Source organism: Drosophila sechellia, chromosome X (assembly GCF_004382195.2).
Source record: "Drosophila sechellia strain sech25 chromosome X, ASM438219v1, whole genome shotgun sequence".
Classification (NCBI taxonomy): Eukaryota; Metazoa; Arthropoda; class Insecta; order Diptera; family Drosophilidae; genus Drosophila; species Drosophila sechellia.
In genome coordinates, this window is record NC_045954.1 from 7,384,354 (window position 1) to 7,406,619 (window position 22,266).

General features: G+C 38.9%; 1 protein-coding gene across 3 annotated transcripts; it reads right to left on the minus strand.

The window, feature by feature from the left end:
• Positions 1 to 871: 871 nt before the first annotated feature.
• On the minus strand, positions 872 to 22,229 carry LOC6618998 (mucin-19). Of its 3 annotated transcripts, none has more exons than XM_002043207.2 (6): positions 14,240 to 14,469; positions 6,345 to 7,895; positions 5,788 to 6,282; positions 4,839 to 5,720; positions 4,551 to 4,769; positions 872 to 4,476 (listed from the first exon to the last, which is right to left on the minus strand). In XM_002043207.2, exons 2-6 carry the CDS (start codon positions 7,892 to 7,894, stop codon positions 3,894 to 3,896), a joined length of 3,729 nt encoding a protein of 1,242 aa, XP_002043243.2. In that variant the 5' UTR covers position 7,895; positions 14,240 to 14,469; the 3' UTR covers positions 872 to 3,893. The 3 variants fall into 3 exon arrangements, with proteins under 3 accessions (XP_002043243.2, XP_032580197.1, XP_032580196.1); XM_032724306.1 differs by lacking the exon at positions 14,240 to 14,469 and adding an exon at positions 22,100 to 22,229 and having other exon boundaries at positions 1,465 to 4,476; XM_032724305.1 differs by lacking the exon at positions 14,240 to 14,469 and adding an exon at positions 22,096 to 22,217 and having other exon boundaries at positions 1,465 to 4,476.
• Positions 22,230 to 22,266: the final 37 nt, after the last annotated feature.

Here is a 22,266-nt window from a genome sequence, read left to right on the forward strand (position 1 = left end):
TCAGCTTTAAGACTGCTTAACTTTGTTAAAAATGGTGCGATTCTAAATCGCAATGGCTCCCCTGGTTCAGCTCGTTGAGTACTTTAATCTTATTACAAAACATTTATACAACTTTTTTGATCAATTTTTCGCTCATTTTGTATCATTCAAAATGGCTAAAAGTCGTTCAAAAATTGTAACTGCCTTAAAACTCTAGATTTAAATGCAGTTTTTTAGAAAATTTAACCACAAAAATGTGAAGGTATCACAATTTAAGATTGGAGTCCAATCGTCATATTTATGGGATCGAGAATCCCAACCAAGTTTTAGTGCATAACTATCCGAGTAACTAACTTTCAAAATCTGGTATTAAAGATAAATAAAATATTTCAATGAAAGAACAGCCAGACGACGGATTTGCTCGATATCAACAGATGGGTGGAGAGTAATTTATTTATTGTATGTTCATACACAATTCGCTTATACACAAAGATACAGGCCCAAAGATCAGTCCCAAATCGGTTTCGCACTTGGTTTGCTCGTCTTGTTCCGTGTGTTTTCTATAAATTAGCAACAAATGGAAATTATAAATTTTACCTTTCATATGAATACATTTTTTACAATCGTTTCTTTGGTTTTCGTTTACTTGTTGTTTGTCTTTTAGTTTTACATCGTCCAAAAAGTAGAAAAATGTTATGTCTAAAAAAATACAGGGTAACATTTTCATCCTAAACATTTTTGTCTTTGCTTTCATACGTACGTACATCTACGTATGTACATACATATGTATATATATAAATAGAATTTATGTTTGATTTGCTTAAGTTTTGCTTGGTATTTCTTAAGTAATTAATTGATTTACTTTGCTTTTGTATATATTTTGTATTTTATGTTTTTTTTCGTTTTTTTTTTTTGTTTGGTACAGAGGTTTTAAAGACATAAAAACAGGCGCTAGTTGAAACCTTGGAGGGCAAACAGATTGATCATCCTATTCATCGGAGAGATATACAAGTTTGTTTGTATGTGGGCAAATATATCTCAATCCGTTCGGTTTGTTCGAGATGTTTTGGATACCCTGTAGTCTGTACATTGTGTGTAGGTGAGTGTCTTATCGTTGTTATCTTTTTTTCAGGCTAAAGCAAGGCGGGGCTTAAGGATCGATTTCTTTTAGCTTCAAGCTAACACTTTAACAAACGAATCTATGAAAATTGGCAACAGTGCGACGTTTAATCAAAGCTCTACTCTGGTTTTGGCCCAGGTTTTAATATTTTTTTTTTGTTTCAACTTCATCATGGGAGGAGGCAGGCACTTACTATAGTTCAACAGAATCCGATCTCTCTATATAAACTCTATATTCATTTATGTACAACTACAAGCTATATTCACATTGCTGTCAATAGGAGTAGAAATTAAAGTTTATAAAATAACAACCCACAAAATGATAAAATGATGTGAGAAATTTAACCGAAATAAAACACATAGAGATAAAGAAAATATTTCACATTTTGATTGGTGTGTATTTGGTACGCAAAAAAAGTTGTATAATCATATATGTAAGTATATATACCATGAATATATACGGTAATAATAATAATGATGCGATATAATAATTAAAGTAGAAGAAAAAACACGGTAACAAAAGTGGTTAGCTCATCGATTGTTTTTTTTTTTTTTGCAGATATATGGTGGATTATGGGCTCTAGAATCTGTGGGTTCGGGAAGATAGTTTTATCCACCTTATCTCGGCAAAAGCGTAAGGTTGTATAACAATATTTGTTGTATATGTACTTTGCTATTGCTGTGTGTGTGTGTGTGTAATCTATATATATATATTACTCGTAGGTATCTATAGCTACATAGAATTTGTTTAAACTTTAAACTTAAGCGACAACGACAACAACACGGGCGGCGATTGTCTTTCACTGTGTGTCGTACGAAGGATTTTATGAAAAAGGGTTGTATTTTGGTTTTTTTTCTTGCTTTTAGGACCTTAAGTTAAAGCTAGGCATACAATTATTTTGTTGTTCTCGCTTCTGGTATTTTAGTCACATTCCTTCCCCAAAATATGCATCAAGGCAATATTTTTACGTAATTAAACTAAAAAAAAAACAAAAACCATAATCTTAATAATATGTTGTTGAGGGAACAAAATAGTTTTAACATTGTTTTTCTGTTTTTTTGTTTTATGTTTTCTTTTCTGGTTTGTAACAACTAGCAAATTGGTTTCTCTTTGACATCAACATTTAGTTTAGTTTCGTAATTGGTAGTTTTAATATATGTATGTATACAATTTTAATGCGATCTTTGCTTTTGCGTTTTTTGCTTTTTGCTAAAAAGGTACATGAAGTGTAAACACTTAGGGCGTTCTTTGTCAAGTTTTTCCTTCCGCCTATTTAATTATTTAATTAATAAGTATTTCTTGGTTTCCACAATATGCCTATGTAAAGATGTGCAGCATCATTTCAACAGCTCAATCCATTTTGTATATATGTACACCTGGGTAGGGAAATTGCAGGAGGTTCATTCAACTAAAATCGGCTAGCTTACGGTTGGATTCTTGTTAACAAATGTTTAGCATTTCAACTATGTACGTAACCATCTAAATGAAGCTTACAATTAGGATTTCCGGTTTACTCCCTGGCTTATCAACTAAATATCTTTGATTTAACATTTGCTTGAGTGTGGTGAGGGGGAGGGGAGCGGAGGGAAGGGGTTACTAGGCAGGTCAAAATATGGATGGGGCCTTAAATATATATAGAATATATATATATGTACTCATGCATTCGTATAACAAAGCAGTTCAAACAATTCAACATTTTCTCTCTTTCGTTTTTAGCTAAGGACTCAATATATAAGGCGCTAAATGTGTGTTTCTTTGTGGGTTTTTTTGCTTGGCTTATCTTACGTTTCTCTATATAACTCTCCATCTATATGTATATATATATATATATGTATATATTTTTATATCGCTTGTTTTTAGATCATGTAAGTAGGGTGTTTTGGATCTTATAAGTGTAGGAAAAACCTTTTCTTGCGGCACAAGACCGAAATAAAAAAGAATCTTAATTCTGGTTGCTATTTGTACAAACGTTGCGTTTGCTTTCTACATTTTTTCCTTTTTCTTGCGCTTTTTACAATTTTTTTCTTATTTTCTTTTACTTAGCTACTCTTTCCTACTTAGCTCAATTAGTTGGTGTTTTATGTGTTGTTTCCTTTGATATAAACCTTGTCACTGATACGCTGGAGAAGTTCACTTTGCTTGTGTCCCTCGTGTCGCGAGTTAAAAAACAAATAAAATAGAGTTTTGTATGTATTAAAAGCTAACAACGAATTGTGGGCCCTAAAAAACCAGATACTTTTTCATTATAACTCTGATTTCGATTTCAATTGGTTGCCATTAAAAGTAATTTCGTTCTGCGATTGGTCTGTAAAATATTTGCACAATTTAAAATTACAAGCTAAAATATAAGAAGTCACTTAACATCTAGGAGTTCTAAGAAATTGCAGCTAGGATGACTTATAAATCATATAGTAATAGTTAATCAAGTAATAATTAAATGGCCAACATTCAATTGCGGGGCATAGTAAAGTCACAGAAAAAAAACCTAAAAACATAAGGGCTAAGGTTTTAAATGAATAATAAAAAAAAAATGGTAGTCAAAAAAACTTCTATAACAAAAACGAAAACACACAAGAATTTGTAAAAGATAGAGCAATAAAAAATCTGAAGAAACTATGAACTTGCTAAGATTACGAAATTTAGTCTAAATGCTCTGTGATTTGAACAATTTTTGCTTTAGAAAGAGACAACAACAGATCGCAGGGGCGGGAGGGCGTATGGGCAGGGGCGTGGTTAGGGTGGCGATCTTTGGACGGCTGTACTAGGTCCATTTACCGCCAGCCTGTCGCCATATTCACCGCATCCAGGCGGACTTTCGCTTAAACTTGGTGCGTAATCCTCGCAATGGTTTCACCTTATTTTTACTTGCCGCCGTTGCAGCACTCAAATGCTGTGGCAACATGCCCGCCGCCACGTTCACCGAGCCCACACCGCCGCCACCGGGCAAACAGTGATTGTTCAGTCCGCCCAGATACATACTGGCATTGTGTCCAGCCGTCGAGGAGTACAAGTCCTGGTGAATCTGCTGCTGTTGAGCGAGTGCCACATTGGCGGCAGCACTGCTCAATAAAGCCATCTTGCTGCCACTGCCATTGGTGTAGACCGCTTGAGTGCTGCCAAATTGCTGGTGGTGATGTTGCTGTGGCTGCTGCAGCTGCTGTTCCCTGTGCTGCTGCAGGTGCTCCTCCTCCAAACTGTGACTCGAGGCTCGCTTGTGCGGGGATCCATGGCTGCTGCCGCTGCTGCCGTTGCTGTGATAATGTGTGGTGGCCACCGAGCCGCACTCCACAATCGAGGAGCCGGATAACGAGAGCAGGGCGTCCACGCCGTCGCGATGTCGCTGCCGATCGGCCATCTCCTCGGGCGTGATGTTGTGACTGTTGATTGAAGGGTACAAAAACCATCGGTTATAATCGAAAAACATACACGAAATCCTTTGCGATAAACTCACTTCTCCTCACTGCTATCGTAGGCAGCATCCGAGCTGGCGCAGTTGCTATCGGATCCAGCGCCTCCCTGGTTATTCTGAGCCTGGGCCACTGCTTGCGCCACGCTGGCCAGGGCATTGCCATTGGTCAGTGGCGTGGAGGAGCCGCTGTCCGCATTGCTGTTGCCACCCGCCGAGTAGGTGTGATCCTCGCTCGGCGAACTCGTTATCACCGGGCCATTACTGTGGAGGAAATAACTGTGGATTAGATATCTGGATTGACTAGAAGGTACATTCATGCCCGACACTTACCCATTCTGGAAGGGCTCACTAAAGGCCTTTGGTCCGTGTTTGAGGTAGAGCATCGCCGTCGCCGCATGCACATCGTCCATGCTGTCCGCTCCGCAATCGCGGGCCAATCGCGCGAAATTGATGCCGTCGGAAGCTCCATTTGCGTTGGACCCAGCACCACCGCTGCCAGCTCCATTTGACCCATTCAAACCCACGTAATTGTACTTGCTGCCACTGCCATTGTTATTATTATTATTGTGATAATCGCCGGACAGCTCGTCATCGAGGGCATCTTGCAGCAGTGGCTGCCCGACCGTATCCTCGCGTATATTGCGAAAAGCTTTGGACAGATTGGGGAATAGGTAGGGATCGAAGCGGGCATGACTGCCACTGCCACCACCATTGGGACTATGCGGCCTGGCCGCGTTTGTGGCCTGACTAGCACCATTGGCCAGCGCCAGACCATTGCTTTTGGTGGGCGTGGACAGAGCCACGGCTGCGGCAGCCGGAACTCCAGCACCAGCAGCCGCTGGCTGAGCCGAGGTAACCGCACCACTGCCGCCGCCATCGAGGCTATCGTATGCGGATCCACCACTGGGACTCTTGAGCGAGGGACTGATTTTATCCACCGCCGAGTTGGGAAAGAAGGGCGAACGGTTTAGCGCCTGGATGAGATTCTGGCGCTGCTGTGGCTCCACACGCCACAACGATCCCTTGCCCATGTTCGGCGCCTTCTCCACCTTGACGAAGCTCTTGTTCAGCGAGAGATTGTGGCGCACGCTATTTTTCCAGCCATTGGGAGCCGTCTTGAAGTACGGAAAGTGCTGCACAATCCACGCATAGATCTCTTTAACGGGCAGTGCCTTCTCATTCGAACCCTCAATGGCCATGAAGATCAAGGAACTGCAATTGGTTGATAACATTTAAATATAACTCAATTATCTCACTTTTCGTGTATGTATATAATTACCTAAAGCTATATGGCGGCTTGTTATTGGTATGCACTAGCGGATCGTATGGCACGTTATTGGGATGCTTTTGCTTTTGCGGCGTATTGGAACCAGCTCCGCCGCCATTCACATTGCTGTTGCCGTTACCATAAGCGTTGGCTCCATTTTTGGACACCGAATATTGCGGCGTGCTTGTGTGCAAGCGTGAGCTGACCACCAGATCGAATTCCTTGAGGGAATCCTCGTTGTCGTAGCTGGCGTAGCTATTAGGACTCCGCAGGTTGGCTCCTCCTCCTCCGGATCCTCCTCCTCCTCCTCCTCCTAGTGATCCATTGTGCACTTGACTCGTGGGCGTCATATTTGGCGGCGGCGGCGAGACGGATAACTGCAGACTGCGCGGCTGCAAAGTGGTTGTGGTTGTGCCCGCTGATGTGGTGCTTGTGGCATAATAAGTTCCTGGCAACAAAGCTGCTCCGGGTGGCGTTTCCGGAGAGGCAACATGCGCTGGTGTGGAACTGAAAGAGAAGGCGTTAGTTATTTGTGTCTAAAGAATAGAATAGATTCTAGATGAACTCACAGCACATGCGGCGTGCTGGCCACTTGATTGACGAAGCTGTAGCCCGGCGGCAGGGATCCGGCACTGATCAATGTCGTTGTGGTCACCACAGCCGGCGACTCCTGGCCATGGAGTATGGCTTGACTGTTGGGTGTGCTGTTGCTGCTGCTGCTGTTGCTGGCAGCCGATGTGGCATAGTTGACCGCCTCGAATACGGTGCTAAAGCTACTGGTCTTGGGCACTGGGCTATTGCCACCATTCACAGCCGCTGTCGAGGAACCCGAACCGGATACAGAGCCTGTGTTGGAGCTGCTAATCGAGGAATTGTTCGAGGAGGCCGGCGAACTGACCACCGTAACGGTTGAGGCCACATGACTGCTGTGATCCATCTGGACGTGCATCTTTTCGCGCAGATACTTCTTGTGCGGATGGTGGGTGGTGGTGTTGCTACTGCTGCTGCTGGTGGTTGGCGAGCTAAGTGCCGGGTTGGCTGCCTTGTAGATGGTCCCGCCGCCGGCTGGTGAACTGCCATTGCTGGTCACGTAAATCTGTTGCGGTAGCTGCTGTTTGGCGGGCGATAGTATGGGTTGGCTGGCACTGCTGACCACCACAGGCATATAGCCGTGACCCACCATTGTGGTTCTTGTCGGCGTTGGCAAATAGGTCGTCTGTTGTTGTTGTTGCTGCTGCTGCTGCGGCTGTTGCTGCTGCTGATTGGCTTTGCTGGCCTTGTACTCCACCACGGTGGTGGTGCCACTGGCTCCTTTGTGCACCGTTGTGGTGCTGTACACAGTTGATGCTGCTGGTACCGACCCACTTGCTGCTCCTCCGGTCGACTCCTGTTCACTGGTTTCACTCAGATTAGTGGGTAGCTCTTCTATCAAATCGCTGACTATACACAGATTGCCATTGGGGGCACCGGATCCCACCGTGCCTGCTGCTCCAGCCGTCGACTTGATGGCCACCGTTGCACCACGTTTTCCTGCCTGTCCGGCCGTAGTGGTCACAATGCCCTTAATTAAATTGGTATCGCTGAGCCAGGACAGTGAACGCAACTCCCCATCATCTTCAGTTGTTCGCACATTGACCAAAGCCTCGCCGGAACTGGCTTCCAGCGGCGCGGCTGCCAGGAGTACTATATTGCCACCGGTGGCACCTACAGTTCCGGTGCTTCCCGCTGCTGTTGTGGCTGCAGAGCCATCGTATGCCGTAAAACCACCATTGTGATTGTGCTGCAGAAATACATATTTTGAGGCACTTGCCGGCATGTTGCTATTGCTTGTGGATATAACTGGTGGTATTACAGGTGGTTGAGCTGATGCTGCTGCTGCTGCTGCTGTTGCTGTGCTGCTGTTGGTGCTGCTGCTAGTGCTGCTACTGCTGCTGTTGTTGGCGGGTTGTTGGGTCGGTGCAATGGTGCGGTATCCATGGGCGGCAGCCACTGTTGCTGCTGCTGCTGCCACCACAGAAGTGGGCGTGGAGGGCACCGCTACTGTTCCGGATTGCAGATGTCCACGCAGTTGGCTCAAATCACGAGTGGTCAGCAACTGTGTGGGATTATCTGTGGACATGCTGCAAAGGAAAATGGAAATGAAGATGTTTAGTCCATGTCAGAAAGGGTAATACCTTAGAAATATGAATTATTCTATTAATAATAGCAACCATTTCTTTCCAAAGAAACCATACAATTATGCAACATCCAAGTTAATTTATTTTTATTTTTATCAAAACCACAGTTATTGTTCATTACATCATCGGCCGATGATTTTAGACATCAGGCTTGGTCATTTCCTCTGAGTCAGAGTTTGCAATTCGCCCTGTTTAACTTTAGCTTGACCAATCCAAAGACCGTTGTTATAATCTGATCTTACATCACAAAATTATATGGCAAATGCGTTGGTATAAGAATCGATTGTGATATTGGTATCGTGACCCGTTGGTATGGCATCAATTGCATTCAAACACTTTAGAATGCGATCATCGAACATTATGTGTTGTCATAATCTCAGTAGATTGCCTCATCATTAGGTATGAAATTCCTTTTTGGTTATCCGGCTATTTAAAGCCAAGTTTGTATTTTTAGCCCAACCCGCTGATGATCTAATGATTGTTTGATGAAATGATCAATTTACTGCACTTTGTACGGTCATCAAATTGACTTTTCGTAAAGTGCGATTATTGTTTACTAGACGACGAAAAACCGCATAACTAATTATTTATCAGTTCAATTTTATATGTTATATAATAATATTGCCTTTCCTAATTTTACGCAATCGAAGACATTTTTTGTGTTTTTATACTGTTTTTGTTGTTACTTCTAATTTACGCGTGTTTGCTTTTTGTGGCATTTTTATGACGCCAACAGGGTTGGTACTTCACCTGCTCTCTTTCTCAAATAATGAACCTGTCTCTCTCTCTCTGTACTTGTAGCCCCCTCTCTTTCTACATGTGTGTGCAGATTATCTTATCAGTATTTCTGTATGCGGGCGTATATTCCCTTATAGCTTCTAGTTATTTTCTTCAACTAAAGTTCCGAGTAATTCGACTCTAATTCAAAGAGAGTCCAAAGATCAATGATCGATGACCAATCAAATAGAAAGTATTGAATTTGCCAGCAGTGAAAATCGTTTCTTATATTCCCAAAGATTTGTTTTAATTGGGTGTGCAAACCTCAATAAAGTTTAAAGGTCAAAATACGTTCTTTCGAACAATTCAAAGATCTATGATCGATCGAACTAAAGTAATCGAGTAATGTATACATCATTTATTCATCCATTTAGTCAGTTGCTCATCACATGCTATTACATCAAAGGCAATTAACTTAAATATTCATTTTGCCCGAGGGGCAACATATATTTGCTGTCGTGCATCGCAAACCTAAAGAGCGAAAGAGAGGGCGAATAGTTGGTTAAACAGAAAGTGAGGGATGCGAACGGTGAGGGGGGCAGCCAACAAAGTGTATTATTATTTATTGATTTTCATTTGGGGCAGGCACAACAAGAATAACTACGGAAACTAACGAAAACTTGACAATAGAAATGTCCAAGAAGCAAATTTACTTTTACTAGCTAGTACAGAGGGACCGCGATAAAAGGAACATATCAACATATAACAGACAAATTGACAAATTGTGTATTCGACCTCTTTTCAAGTCGCGTTTTAATTTTGATTATTTAATTGTATATCTTATTTTTATCAAAGTTTTTCTATTCGAGTGCGGACTGTATTTCCTTTTCTACTTCTTGCGCTAACCTACCTGATTATTACCCATTGTTTTGCATGTGCAAAACGTATGGCAAAAGGAAGGGCAAAGAGACAGGGGCGGGGCGGGAAAGAGAACGAGGAGAGGCAGAAAAGTGCGCGCCACAACAAAACCGTAACCGTAAATGCGAAAAACACAACAAACGCGACGAGAACGAAACGCACGGGCAACAAAAACAATAAAAACAAAAACGAAAAAACAAAGCTCCGCTGACCTCCAACGCCGACAGCGCAGTCGACGTCGCCGTCATTACACTGACCGCCCAAAACAAAAAGTACAGCTTGAAAGTTGTATTTATTATTATACACGGAAAATAAAAATGTATAATTTATGGTGTTTACAGAATGTTTACAGAAAAAATTGGGAATTAATATCGCGGTAGTGCATATTTGTATTAAATCACTAATGAAACTGATTAAATATTAGTCGGTATATAATTTCCTTTCAAATGTCATACATTTTTTTACTGCGTAAAGTCTGGAATTCGTGTATTGTAGCAAAAACGACGCAATTTTTGTTTTCTTTTTTTCGAAAGTCTACTCGTTGTCTTGGCAACTTTTTATTTTCCTTTTTTTTATATTTTTGTATTTCTTTTTCAGAGCAACAACAAAATAATAACAAGACGCTTACGAATATTTTATTTTGCAGCGTCGCAAGAGAGCGGCAAAAAATAGAGTGAGAGCAAAAGAGCGTGTTTGAGATAAGAAGAAGATGAACGGAGGTGGAAGTGGAGGCGGTGCGTTGTTGCTTTGACATAATTAATTAGCAAATATGGCCGCATGGAGACAACAACAATGAACAAGAACAATAAGAATAAGAGAAGCAACAGCAATTTTTGGCCAATGCAGCACTGGAAAAACTCTCCATCGCAAAATGCCGATACATATGTTTCCTCTCTCTCTCTCTCTCTCTGTCCGGTGAAAGGCTCTCTTTTCCGCTGCTCTCAGTTTGAATTTGTTTATCTCAGCTTTATTGTTGTGTTCGAAAGAGAACAAAAAAGAGAGAAAGCTACGCATTTGATTTTGAGCCGCAGCTACGGTTTGTTATTACAGTGGAACTTTCCTAAGGCGAAATAGCTGAATTCGTTTATTTTCAATTTTTGTTTGATTACTTTGGGATTCAGATTTTAGCTGAATAAACAAAATTTATTTTAAATTCGGAAAAAACTTTGTCTGTTCACGTTTTAGAGCGTGCACTGTAAACGTTGCGAGATTAGTATTGTGTTCTAGAAACGTCAACGTCACAGTCAACAAAATGCCTCTCTCGTTGGCTTTTTAGCTTTTGGGCTGTGACCTGAAGACCTTTCTCCAGCACGGAGCCGTTTTAAATGTCATCTGGAAACCCCCCAAAACCATCCACCCACAAAAAAAAAGTAAATGGACAGAAAGAGAACAGGAGAGAGTGCAAGTCTTGCATTTGGGTCTTTTCTTCTGCGAGCCAATTAACAGCAAAAGCCAAAAACAAAAAAACCAGTGGTAACTGTACCTGAGCAAACTGCTTGCTAAAAAACAAAAGCCAAAATAATAAAAAAAATGAATAGAAAATAGTATAGAAGCAGCCACGCTAATGAAACGCCATGAAACTACTGAGGAGAACATGATGATGATGATGGAGGATGAATCATCCAGATACATGATATATATGTATATGTATGTAGCAAAGTGTGCACAAACGCGGCACACGGATGCTTATGAGCGTGTCAAAAAAATAATCGTAAGGGAGCCACTTAGCAGCAAATAAAACCACCGACTAGCAAGTGGAGTTAAGTCACGATGATAGCGAGACACCCGCCCGTTGATACCCTGCAAATTATGCAATTATTAAGAAGTCACTGAGACTGCCAGAAATAGTAACGAAATATGAAGAAAGGTGCGTTGAATATAAATTTATTTACGAGTTCTTAATACATATATTTGTGCAACCGCTTAATTACATTAGTTGGAATCCAAGTAATCATGTGTTAATAGAAGCGCTGTTCCGCATAATTTTTCTGGCCCCATTTTGTTGGTGTTTACATAAAACTATTGATACCCAGCTGACGGTAGAAAAATGGTTAAGCCTCGTAAGGTAATCAGCGTGCGACTGGTTCAATAATACAAACAAACAAATAATTGACAGCCAGCATGTTTCGTTTTTCTTGCTGTTGTTGGGAAAATTGTCGCCCAATTGAAATGGCAGAGGGGAAAATGGGAAAAAATATGGAATATGGAAAAAATGTTAAATGAGTTGTTTCCTCTTTTAATAAATGTAATACGAAAAATGAAGAGCGTGAGATAACAAAAAATAATGGTATATTAAAATGCAATTACGTTTGTCAGATGCCAGAAAGAGAATGAGTAGCCGGCATTTTTGCCATTTACAATTATCATAGATTAAAGTGTAATGGAAATTGCCTCGATTTAAAATGCTTTGTTTGCGGTTTGTGTATTTAATTATTTTGATTTGTGTTAAATAAAATATACAATAAACAATAGGCGAAATTATTGCAACAGCTTTCAAAACATTCAACGTAACAAAGAGCGAGAAAGAGAAAAAGCTTTGCATACTTCCGGCAATCAACAAGAAAGCATAGAAGGCAAAAAGCTAAATGACCACAACAACAACAACAACAGAAGGTGTAATAAAATCGAGAAACAGCGAAAAAGGAAAAGCAGCAGCAGCATTTTTTGAGAGAACTTTTTTTCTTCCTTTCTTTGTGTTATTCGCCCTGTTTCTCTCTCGCTATTTCTCTTTTGATGAAATATAAACAAAAACTTCTGAAATTCATTCAAATAACAGAGAACAAAGGTGAATCAAAAATGATTTTTAAACAATTACGAAGGGTAAATTGTTTATAATACATGTTTGCGATTCAGATTTATTCGGTTTTAGGTGTTCAAACCGCGATAAGAAAAATGCTTAGCATTAATAACTTCAGTATTCAAGAAATTGTATACCTTGTTTGTTAGTTATTCGTATGATACACAGAGTTTACATATGCATGTACTTTAAACATTATGGGCATTTATCGTTTCGTTATTTTCGTTAAACGGCTTAAAATGAATATGTTGTATTTTCCCACCAATTTTCAGGTCGACACTTCGTTAATGTTTCTTTAAAGCAAGACGGTTCACTTTTATCGTCAATTTCGTACAATTTTCTCGATATACAATGCCAATAACAAAAGAAGGAAAATTATCAGAATAAATAAAATGGAATGAAAATAAGATATGCGATGGCGACAACCACGCGGCGTATACGTAATGCCTGACGTTGTGGCCGCCATGTCTGTGATTCTGCCCTGGTGTCGGTGAGTGTGCGCATGTGTGTGTGTGACTGCTCTCACGCGCTCTCTCTCACGCTCTCTTACGCTTTGCCTTGCACATTACGTATACGCCTGGGTCAAATCATCGAAAAGAATAATCAAACACCGACAACAGGGCGTATGAGTTATGAAAAAGATGAAATTGAAAAGGAAACTCATTGAAAAACCAATAAGAAGGGTGCATGAAAAGTAAAAGTTTTCGATTTGTATTATATTTTATGCAAATCCACCATCTTCTATAAATATTCACAAAGAATAAAACATGTATATCTGGCATAAACTATTTACCAAAAGCGAGGCAAACAAAAATTTAGTTTAAAAAAATGTGCTTGGAATAAATATAAATAAAGACGCAACAAATCTGTACAAATTTGGCTAAGTTTTTCTATATATGTACACGACTGAGTTGGATTTGTTTTTGGTTTTTGTATACACTGAAAAACGCAACAAGGCCGCTAGAAAAGCGCTTTTGGCGTTTATAATTGCTGTTGATCGCTTTTGTTGTTGTCTATTTATTGTTAGCTTATTCGCGTCGTTTTCATAAAACAAAAAAAAAAAACAAATGTCATTGCACGTGTGTGTGCGAGAAAGCGTAAAAGAGAAAAATAGTGTGGACGATAAGAGAATAAATATTTTTAGTGTGTCAGCTAGTCTGCAGTGCATTCTTTACAAAATATCTAGCTCCAAAACTAATTACTCATGAGTTTTAATTTTATTATCAATTTCGGAGAAGAATTTCAGTTGTATTTAGTTAGGCGTAATACAATTTCTATACTTTGGAAATAGCGATTTTGGTTCATTAATGAAGCTTTTACTGTGAAATAGCAGTTTAAACTGCTTTAAAGACAGAAGAGAACCAAAATACAGTGTCAGAGAGAAAGGGCAGCCGGAGAAAGAGAGGAATATAAACGAAATTTCAACGTGGTTTTCGTTTCTTAGGCATTTTTTTTAGTTGTTGTTATTTTTATACATTTAGTAGCTAAGTTTAAGGCATGATTATGAAATCGGAGAATGCATAGAAAATCGGGCATTACGCAAAATAAATAATATAGCTCGAATGGGGAATCGATTACAAAATGCCAAGTTGTACTTTTGATTGGAAAAAAACAAATTTAAAATTCAAATTGTAATCTGCGATCCTCCGTCTCTCTACCACACTCGCTCTTTCCCTTTCTCTTTGTTTGCCATTCGTATTTCTTATTATTATTTTTGTTTTACTCACACACAAACACCAACCAACACACACACACTTTTGTTATTTTTATTTTATTTTTATGGCCCGCTTTAAAAAATTTGGTTTTCTTCAATTTTGTAGTTATATTTATTTTGTGTGGATTCAGTATCACATACCTCCATACAAGGCGTTCTTGCAGTTTCGTTGTCGTTTTATTGGCACGCAAAAAAAAATCTTAAATGTTTAGGAAATTGTTGAAGAGTTCTCCATTTACTGTGGCTATATATTTTGTTCGCAAAATTTGTTTATGAATCCATGGAGTAATTTTTTTTTTGTTAAAAGGTTTTTACAAGATTTTCTCGTTAATCTCGAACCGTAAAGCACGCGAGCAGGCAAACGAATGAAGCGAAGCGGCGGCAACAGCAATTGAAAAACCGACCCCCACCAGCCATACTCTTTTGAGCACACACACACCGCAACACCCACACGACACACACACTCTCTCTCTCTCTCTCCCGCTCACTCTCTGGTAAAAATCACACAAAGCTTTCATTGTGTACGAGAGCGGAGAAACGAGAGACAGAGAGAGCCGGCAAAGCGACAATAAATAAAAATAAATAAAAGCCAAAGCAACGTCAAAGCGTCGTAAACAAGCTAGTGAGTAGGTACAGTAAAATATAATTTAAAAATAGTTAATGAAACGTTTATAATCACTTAATTGATAAGCAGCTGTAGCTTTCAATTCATATCTGGGTATTTTAATCTCACTGTAAGCTAAATTAGATCAAATTAAGGCAAACAGTCTGCCTATGTTCTTTAAATAACATATCGATTTCTATTGCCGATTTTCGAGTGCCTACTGTACACCTCTCAATATATTTGTATGTGTCTGTACGTTCGCGCATGACATTGCCATTTATTGAAGTGAGCAGAAACAAATACAAACGCGACAAAAATATGCGAAATAAAACTATACTTTGACAAAAAAAACAAATACTCAAATTCGAAGCTCGTGGAGGCCAGCTGGCTGTCCGTCTCTTTCCGTCCGCAGCCCTTGCAGCTTTCCCCATCTCACCCTTCTTTTCTGCTCCTTAACATAAACAACTTTTGGCAAGGATCTCGTGGCAACAACAAAAGCCAAAGGCAAAAACAAAAATAAGGCACAACAAACAGCTGTTTGGGCTAGGCTTGAATTAACACTCTTTATAGCTCTTACTTCAATTGGCTCTCTTCCAAACTTCTCTTTGCTGCGCTCTTGGGTGAGCAAATGTGACTCAGAAGTCTGTATTTTATTACAATTCTCTAAATATTTATAAATAAACAAAATGGCAACAGCAATGTGCGCTCGACAAAATACGTCATTATTTCTGACTAAAAAACTAAATTTATTTACCATTTAACCACACATATTTGATGACCTAAGTCGCCAAAAACCGAAATCACGAGTTTAAAAATATACGTAACAATCAAATAAGATGTCATAATTTTCTTGAAATCGAATTCGCATAAGAAGAAAAATTGATGCTTTTATTACAATTCATAGTATTTTCAAATAACATAGGAACTATGTTCAATTATAAAAATAAACTCAAATCAAATGAAACAATCTAGCCAATTGCCTAATTTAATTAATTAGAAGTCGCACAAGACAAAATTCGTGTATTAGCAACTGAAACTACACGTCATAATTAAAAGCCGCAGAAAAACATCGCAAACACTTGTTTACTTTCCTAATAAGAAAAACTAGCTCAATAGTTGATTAAATGCATAATTAAATTAATTAATATAACGCTAGCGATTTATCCGCTTGCCAAAATTAAAAAAAAAAAACCAAAAGCACAATCTAAAGCGACACGTGCGACACAAACAGGGCGAGAAGTGGGTGGGTGAGGAGGGGGAGAAGAGAGCCAAAGAGGTGAGCGATAAAGCAGGAAATACAAGAAGCCAAAACGCAAACGCACACACACTAAATAAATTAAGCGAACGCAAATATTCCAATACCAACAACATATCGAATGCAGCAACGCACTGAAAAAAATGTAATAAATTTTTAATACATAATGTATTTCATAATTGTTATAAGATCTATTCATTTTGTTTTTATTTACATTTGTTTTGCATATAAATATTCCAAAGAACATGTTCAAAGCTCTTTACTTCCCGTCATACGACCGAATGATATAAGTTTCTCGCAGTGCACTCGCTTTGTTTGAGTTGTTTTTAGTTTCGCATTTGTTGCTTTTCGGCGTTGCTGTTTAACCATATTTAATTTTAGCAATAGCAGCGGAAAATTGAACAACGACGACCGCTTATGTATCATCCTATATTTGTTGAAAATATAAATAAATTTATACAACTTTTTCCCCATTCCACGGCGCACGCACAACAACGAAATTGAAAATGAAAACGCCAAGAAAAAAAAACAAAGCTAAAAACAAGAAGAAGAAGAAAAAGAGAAAATCACAGAGCGAGAGCGCGCTTTTCAAAGAGAAGAGCGTAAATAAAAACGAAGTTTGCCGGCTTTTTGGGCACGCCAAAAAAAGACTGACAGACACAAAAAACTAAAAAAGAAACCAGAGGCATGGGCAGAAGAAGACGGTGAAAACTGCAGCAGGAGAGACAACAAAAGAAAGAACTAAATATAAATGTATGCATGTAAGGCAAGTATATATTCTGTATGTGTACATATGTACAATAAATAGATGTACATATGTAAATTTATCTATGTAACTAAGTACAAATCTGCGTACAATTGCGGTTAATATGATGGCAACTTTAATTATACATCAGCACTTCGTAAAGCACTTAAATAATATTTATAATCTTACAAACTTAGATGAAGTGCATAAAGTTCAATTAAAACAAACCACTTTTCATAGTGAAGCCATTTTTAAAGTTTTTAATCAAATTCGAATATTATTTGATTTAAATAAACCTTTGTGAAACATAGATTTCAAATCTATACTTCATGACTTTCTTATGGTTATTTTATTGTTGTTTAATTGAATTTTAGTGGTGTAGTATCGCAAGTATATACTTAATGCCCGCAAATGCCTTTCTTTACATACATTTATGTGTTTATGCAGGCATGTTGCTAGTACATTTTGTTTGCTGTTTTGTCGCTTTGGCATTTAGGTCTTTTTCGCTGTTGCCAGGCCAACTTACAGTCCCCGATAATCCCCGCAAATACAGCAACAAAAAAAAAAAAGAAAAAATCACCTCAATGATCATCTGAGACGACGAATTACGGACTCTACCTTTCCTTCGACTGACAATTTCGATTTTATTCAGCTCGATTTTACTCGACTTCTTGTGGTCGGCGAAAAATTTCAATTTCAATTAATTTCGTCGTCGTTCAACCAAAATAAACCCATCATGTGCTCTTTTTGGCTTTTCCTCGTGCACATCTGCATTTCACCGTCTGCTGTGTTTGGTTCAGTTTATTTTTACTATTTTTCTATAATTTGTTGTTGTTTTTGTTTTATTCTTTGTTTTTGCTCTAAGCAATTACACAAGGCGTCGCCTGTGCAAGAACAACAAATTGGGTCAACCGCAATTAATACAACTAAATATAGCCAAAGCGCACATTTCCCTCGAGAAAAAGCAGAAAAAAAGAATAATAATAATAATAACATGAAAAACAATATGTGTGCATACAACAAAAGCCTGGGGGAAAAAATAATAATGAATAATGAGTGTGTTCAGTGTTGACAGAGCAAAAGTTGTTTACCCTTTTGTGGGCAGCAGCCGAAAACGTTCTCAAATACAAAAAAAGAAAAAACAAGAAGAAAAACCAGCAATCGCTGATAAGAGCGGGAACGATGTGCATCGGTGGCGTATACGTGATGCGGCTTTATAAGGGAGCATACTTGTCCCCTAAATGAAATCTGAATGCCACAATTGCATTTCACACAGCCCACCAAAGTGTCACCACCCATGCATAACACATATATCAGCAACTGCTTGAAAATTGATTGAAATCCACATTTTAAAGCATCACAAACTACACTGGGCTCTCCATAACACTGTCCTTTCACGTTGTGAATGCTTTGTACAGTAGCCCCTATTTTAACTAACAGCTTCATCCAACTCATCATTTGGTATTTTCAAAGCCACTTCAATTAGTGTCGTTTCAAGCGAGTGTCCACTGTGACCAAACAGTGCGTGCTGGCGAATGGTTAGCAATGGGATGAAAACTTTCGACAAACACTGTGCTCGTTTGTTTGTTTTTTTGGCACACTCGTACAGTGGGCATCAGGCACAGTGGGATGCCCTTCAATCAACCAACTTAAACCAATTGACACACACTCGTACGTTAAACGTTTCCCACTAATTAGCACATTCGTAGATGATAGAGAGCAGGAAAATACAATAAAAGAAAAAAAAAACTAATATGGAGTACCAAGCCACGTTATTTTTTCGTTAAACATTTGGTTAAATGATGGATTGATAATTGATGGAAATAGGAGCAGGTCGGATGGCATTACGTATTCGTACTGTTGGCTAACGATTAAAGTTGTATTATTTTCTCTTATATTAATTTGCATTGAGTGAAAAACGAACATGTGAACATGTGCTAACAGCTGGGAAAACATTCCATATTGGTCTGAATGGGCGCAGAGTGGGAAACAGGTGTATTCTAAACAATTACAAATGGAAAATATGTATGCTCGCTTGAGTTGAAAATGAAAACGAAAAATATATGTACGAATATATCGCCGCAAAGTGAAATCCAAAAACCAATTATGAGTCTTCATTGTAGTTCGCATAATACAGAGTTCGTTATTCATTCAAAAAATATGCCATGATGGTTGAAACACTATATACTCAACCTCTATTTGATATCTCAATAATCTGCATATCTTAATTTATTATTTACCATTGATACATTTCTATAAACTAACATATTGCTAAACGTGCTTTTGACCTGCTATTTCCGCTGCTTCTATTTTCAATTCGATTGTAATTGCAATTCGAATTCCAATTCTAATTTGGATGCAGATGCGTCGCTCTATTTTCTCCGCCTTTGCCGTTGTATAACAATCGACGACGAAACAACAAAGTTGTCGTCTCCTGTTGCTACTTTTAAGTTTTTTTTACTTTATTTTTTGTTTTTGTTTAGTTGTTGTTTTAATAGTCGCTATATCTTATCGCGCTAACAACTTGGTTGTGAATATGTTTTAGTTGAGCACACCAGCACACACCAGCTCACACACACACAGCATTTGTACATACATACATAATTATTTTCATTTTTTATGTAATCAACAAACAGAAAAAGCAACGCCTCAGCCTCAGTTTGCCTTCTATGAGGTTCTCAAAAAAAGCACACCACACGCCTCAACAGCAGCGGTCAGATGAATAGCTCTCAAGCAATTCAATTCTTAAAGTAATATAAATTTAGTGCAAATGGAGCCTAAAACCCATTTTATAAGTTCTACAAGAGCTAATAAGTTGCCCATGGTTGTCATACTAGCACAAAATGTTTATTGCTTTGAAGAATTATTTAAATTTTTGTAGTACCTCTTCCTTAATTATCATTTTAAAAAACTCTATCCAACTGGAATGAAACATAATGAAACATATGAGAAAAACATAAATAAACGCGGTGAAATAGAGAGAAGCCACTTTGGCAGCACGAGTTTTTCGGCTTTATTGTTGTTTTTGGGTGGTGCGCGTCTTGCGTGCCGCCGACAACCACCCAAACGTCCGCCACCGCCACCGCCCACCAAACCAAACCACCCACTTGCCGCCCCCGAAACGTCGGAAATGTTACGGCCGATATTCAATTAGTTTTTAATCCCGCCCAGCGTCAAGGAATTTCAATTTCCAATTGGTTTTTAAGTCGGAAATTGCCGCCACACGCATACACGCAACCAAAAAAAAAAAAAACTACAACAACAACTAGTAGGAAAAACAATAAACAATACACACAACGCAAAAAGCTTTGAAAGTCTGAAGTATTCATTGGATTTTCTTGAATGCTCGTCGTTGCATAATCGTCTTGCTAATTGCACAGAGTGCTTATGAACCCTAAACCCAAACTTAAAGCTACTAGTTCCACGTGATCTTCACAATCTGCATAACTGCTAGCTAAGATTTTTCGTCATTCCAATTGATGATACAACTGAATTTTACAAACTATAGTAGACGGTTAACTATCAGGGGAAAAAATACAACAGCAACAACAACACGAAAAAGAAGGCAGGCAATGGCGAGGTCGCTTTATCAAGACACGACGCTATATGCTATATAGCACCACTAGCAACAACAAATTAGCGTCTCGGTCAGATAGAGAAAGGCAGCGAGACAGGGAGAGCAACAGGGAGAGAGGGACAAAGAGAGAGAGAGCGAGAGAGAGAGGGTGAGTGAGAGAGTGCCGGAGAGACAGGGAAGAAGAGGAGAGCAACAAATCACACGATCGCAACTCACACATGAAATATGCAAGAGGAGCAAAAACAACAACGACGCCAAAATAAAACCAGTAACGAGTATTGTCGATCAAACATAGCATACCCTACATAGAAACCAATCGCGATCATCAGTTTGTAACTGCTAGAAATCCCAAATTCGGGCTAGCTTATTATGTAAACGACTACCAATCGTTGTAATTTTTTTTACACATTTTTGTATTTGGATATGCTGTATGCTAATTATGAATCAGCGTAGCGATATCTGCCTAATATACCGCTGTGGTACATAAAATACAGGGTGGTATAATCAACGACAAAGCGTTGTCGATATTCTGCGCCTCGTTTCTCTGCCAGAACATTTTCTTGCTGACGCAGCGGCGACGCACACCCCCTCCCCACCCATTACCCCAACTCCCTTTCCAAACACACTCTCGCACACACACACACCGCGCACGTGTGTAGATTTGTGTGCGCATGTAAGGGTAACAGGCCAACGCGAAACCGAGAAAAAAGTGACAACAAACCAAAGTGGATTACAGTGGAAAATCATTAAAACCTCAAAAAACGTGTTTTTCAAATAACAAAGAGATAATTCACTGTCTACTATATATACACAACTTAAATATGTGGTTCCGAAAGCTCTATAAGCGGGATCTTTTGAAATTCATCATAGTTAGGTCCACCAGTAGCTGGTGTAAATTGTAAAGCGCAAACATTCACTTTTCGGGTTAGAATAGGCTTAGGTAAAAGGGTGTCAAACATTCGGCATAGGATTTGCATTAGAATTGAAGTCGAAGACAGGCAAATAACCCAGATTTTGATTGATATGCGTTTATTGCACGAGTGTGTGTGTGTGCGAGTGTGCTTATATAAAAGGCCAACAGGTGGCGACGATTTAATTTCAAAATGATTGATAGAAAGAATCTCAAAGATTCGAAATTTGTGGCTTAACTAGAGTTTATATTATTTTCAAGTTCTTCAAATTCCAATGTGGCATTGTTTTGACTTTAAAATTCAGCTATTTGGTCTGAAAATAATATCAAATTTTGTTTTCATTCTCTGCGTATGGTAGTTTGAAAAATATTGCGTTTAACTAACAATTGTGCCTTGTTTTATTTTAATTTTTCATGCGGGTGCCCCGCCCCCTTTCTGTAGAAACGCCCCTATCCTTTTTTGTTTTGAGGGATCATTGATAATTTCGCTTGCTTCCAGTTTCCAATTTTCCCGTCTTCCAAGCGGGGGGCGTAAAAAGAAGTGGAAATAACAGAAGCAGCAGCAACAACAACAACATAGCGGGGGCACACACTCACATTTGGTGACACACAAACACACACATACTGTGGGCAGCACTAAAAATACTCCTACAATATTTGCTGTTTACCACGTTGTTTAAGCTTTTTGTTGTTTTATGTGTTGTTGTTGCTTTCCCTGTTATTCTTCTGTTGTTTTTTTGGCACTCACTGTTTCTTGGCTCTGCAGCACACTCTCTCTTTTTTCTTTTTGCGAATATCAGTTTCTTTTTTTGCTGGCGGCACTTGCAATTTTTGTTTTGGATTATGTTTAATTATCACAAATGAATTAAACACAAATACACTTGTAAAAAAAAAGGTTTGGCATACCTACTGAATTATTTTTGGCTTATCAACGGCGGCGTTTCGTTAGCTTTGCTTGGTTTGTTTTGGAGTTTTTGCTTATGTTTACTTATTGCAGTTTATTGTTTAAGAGGGTTTCTTTTTCTTTTCGTAAATACTTTACGTGCCCACGTCCGCTGCGCTGAAAGGCAAAAAAAT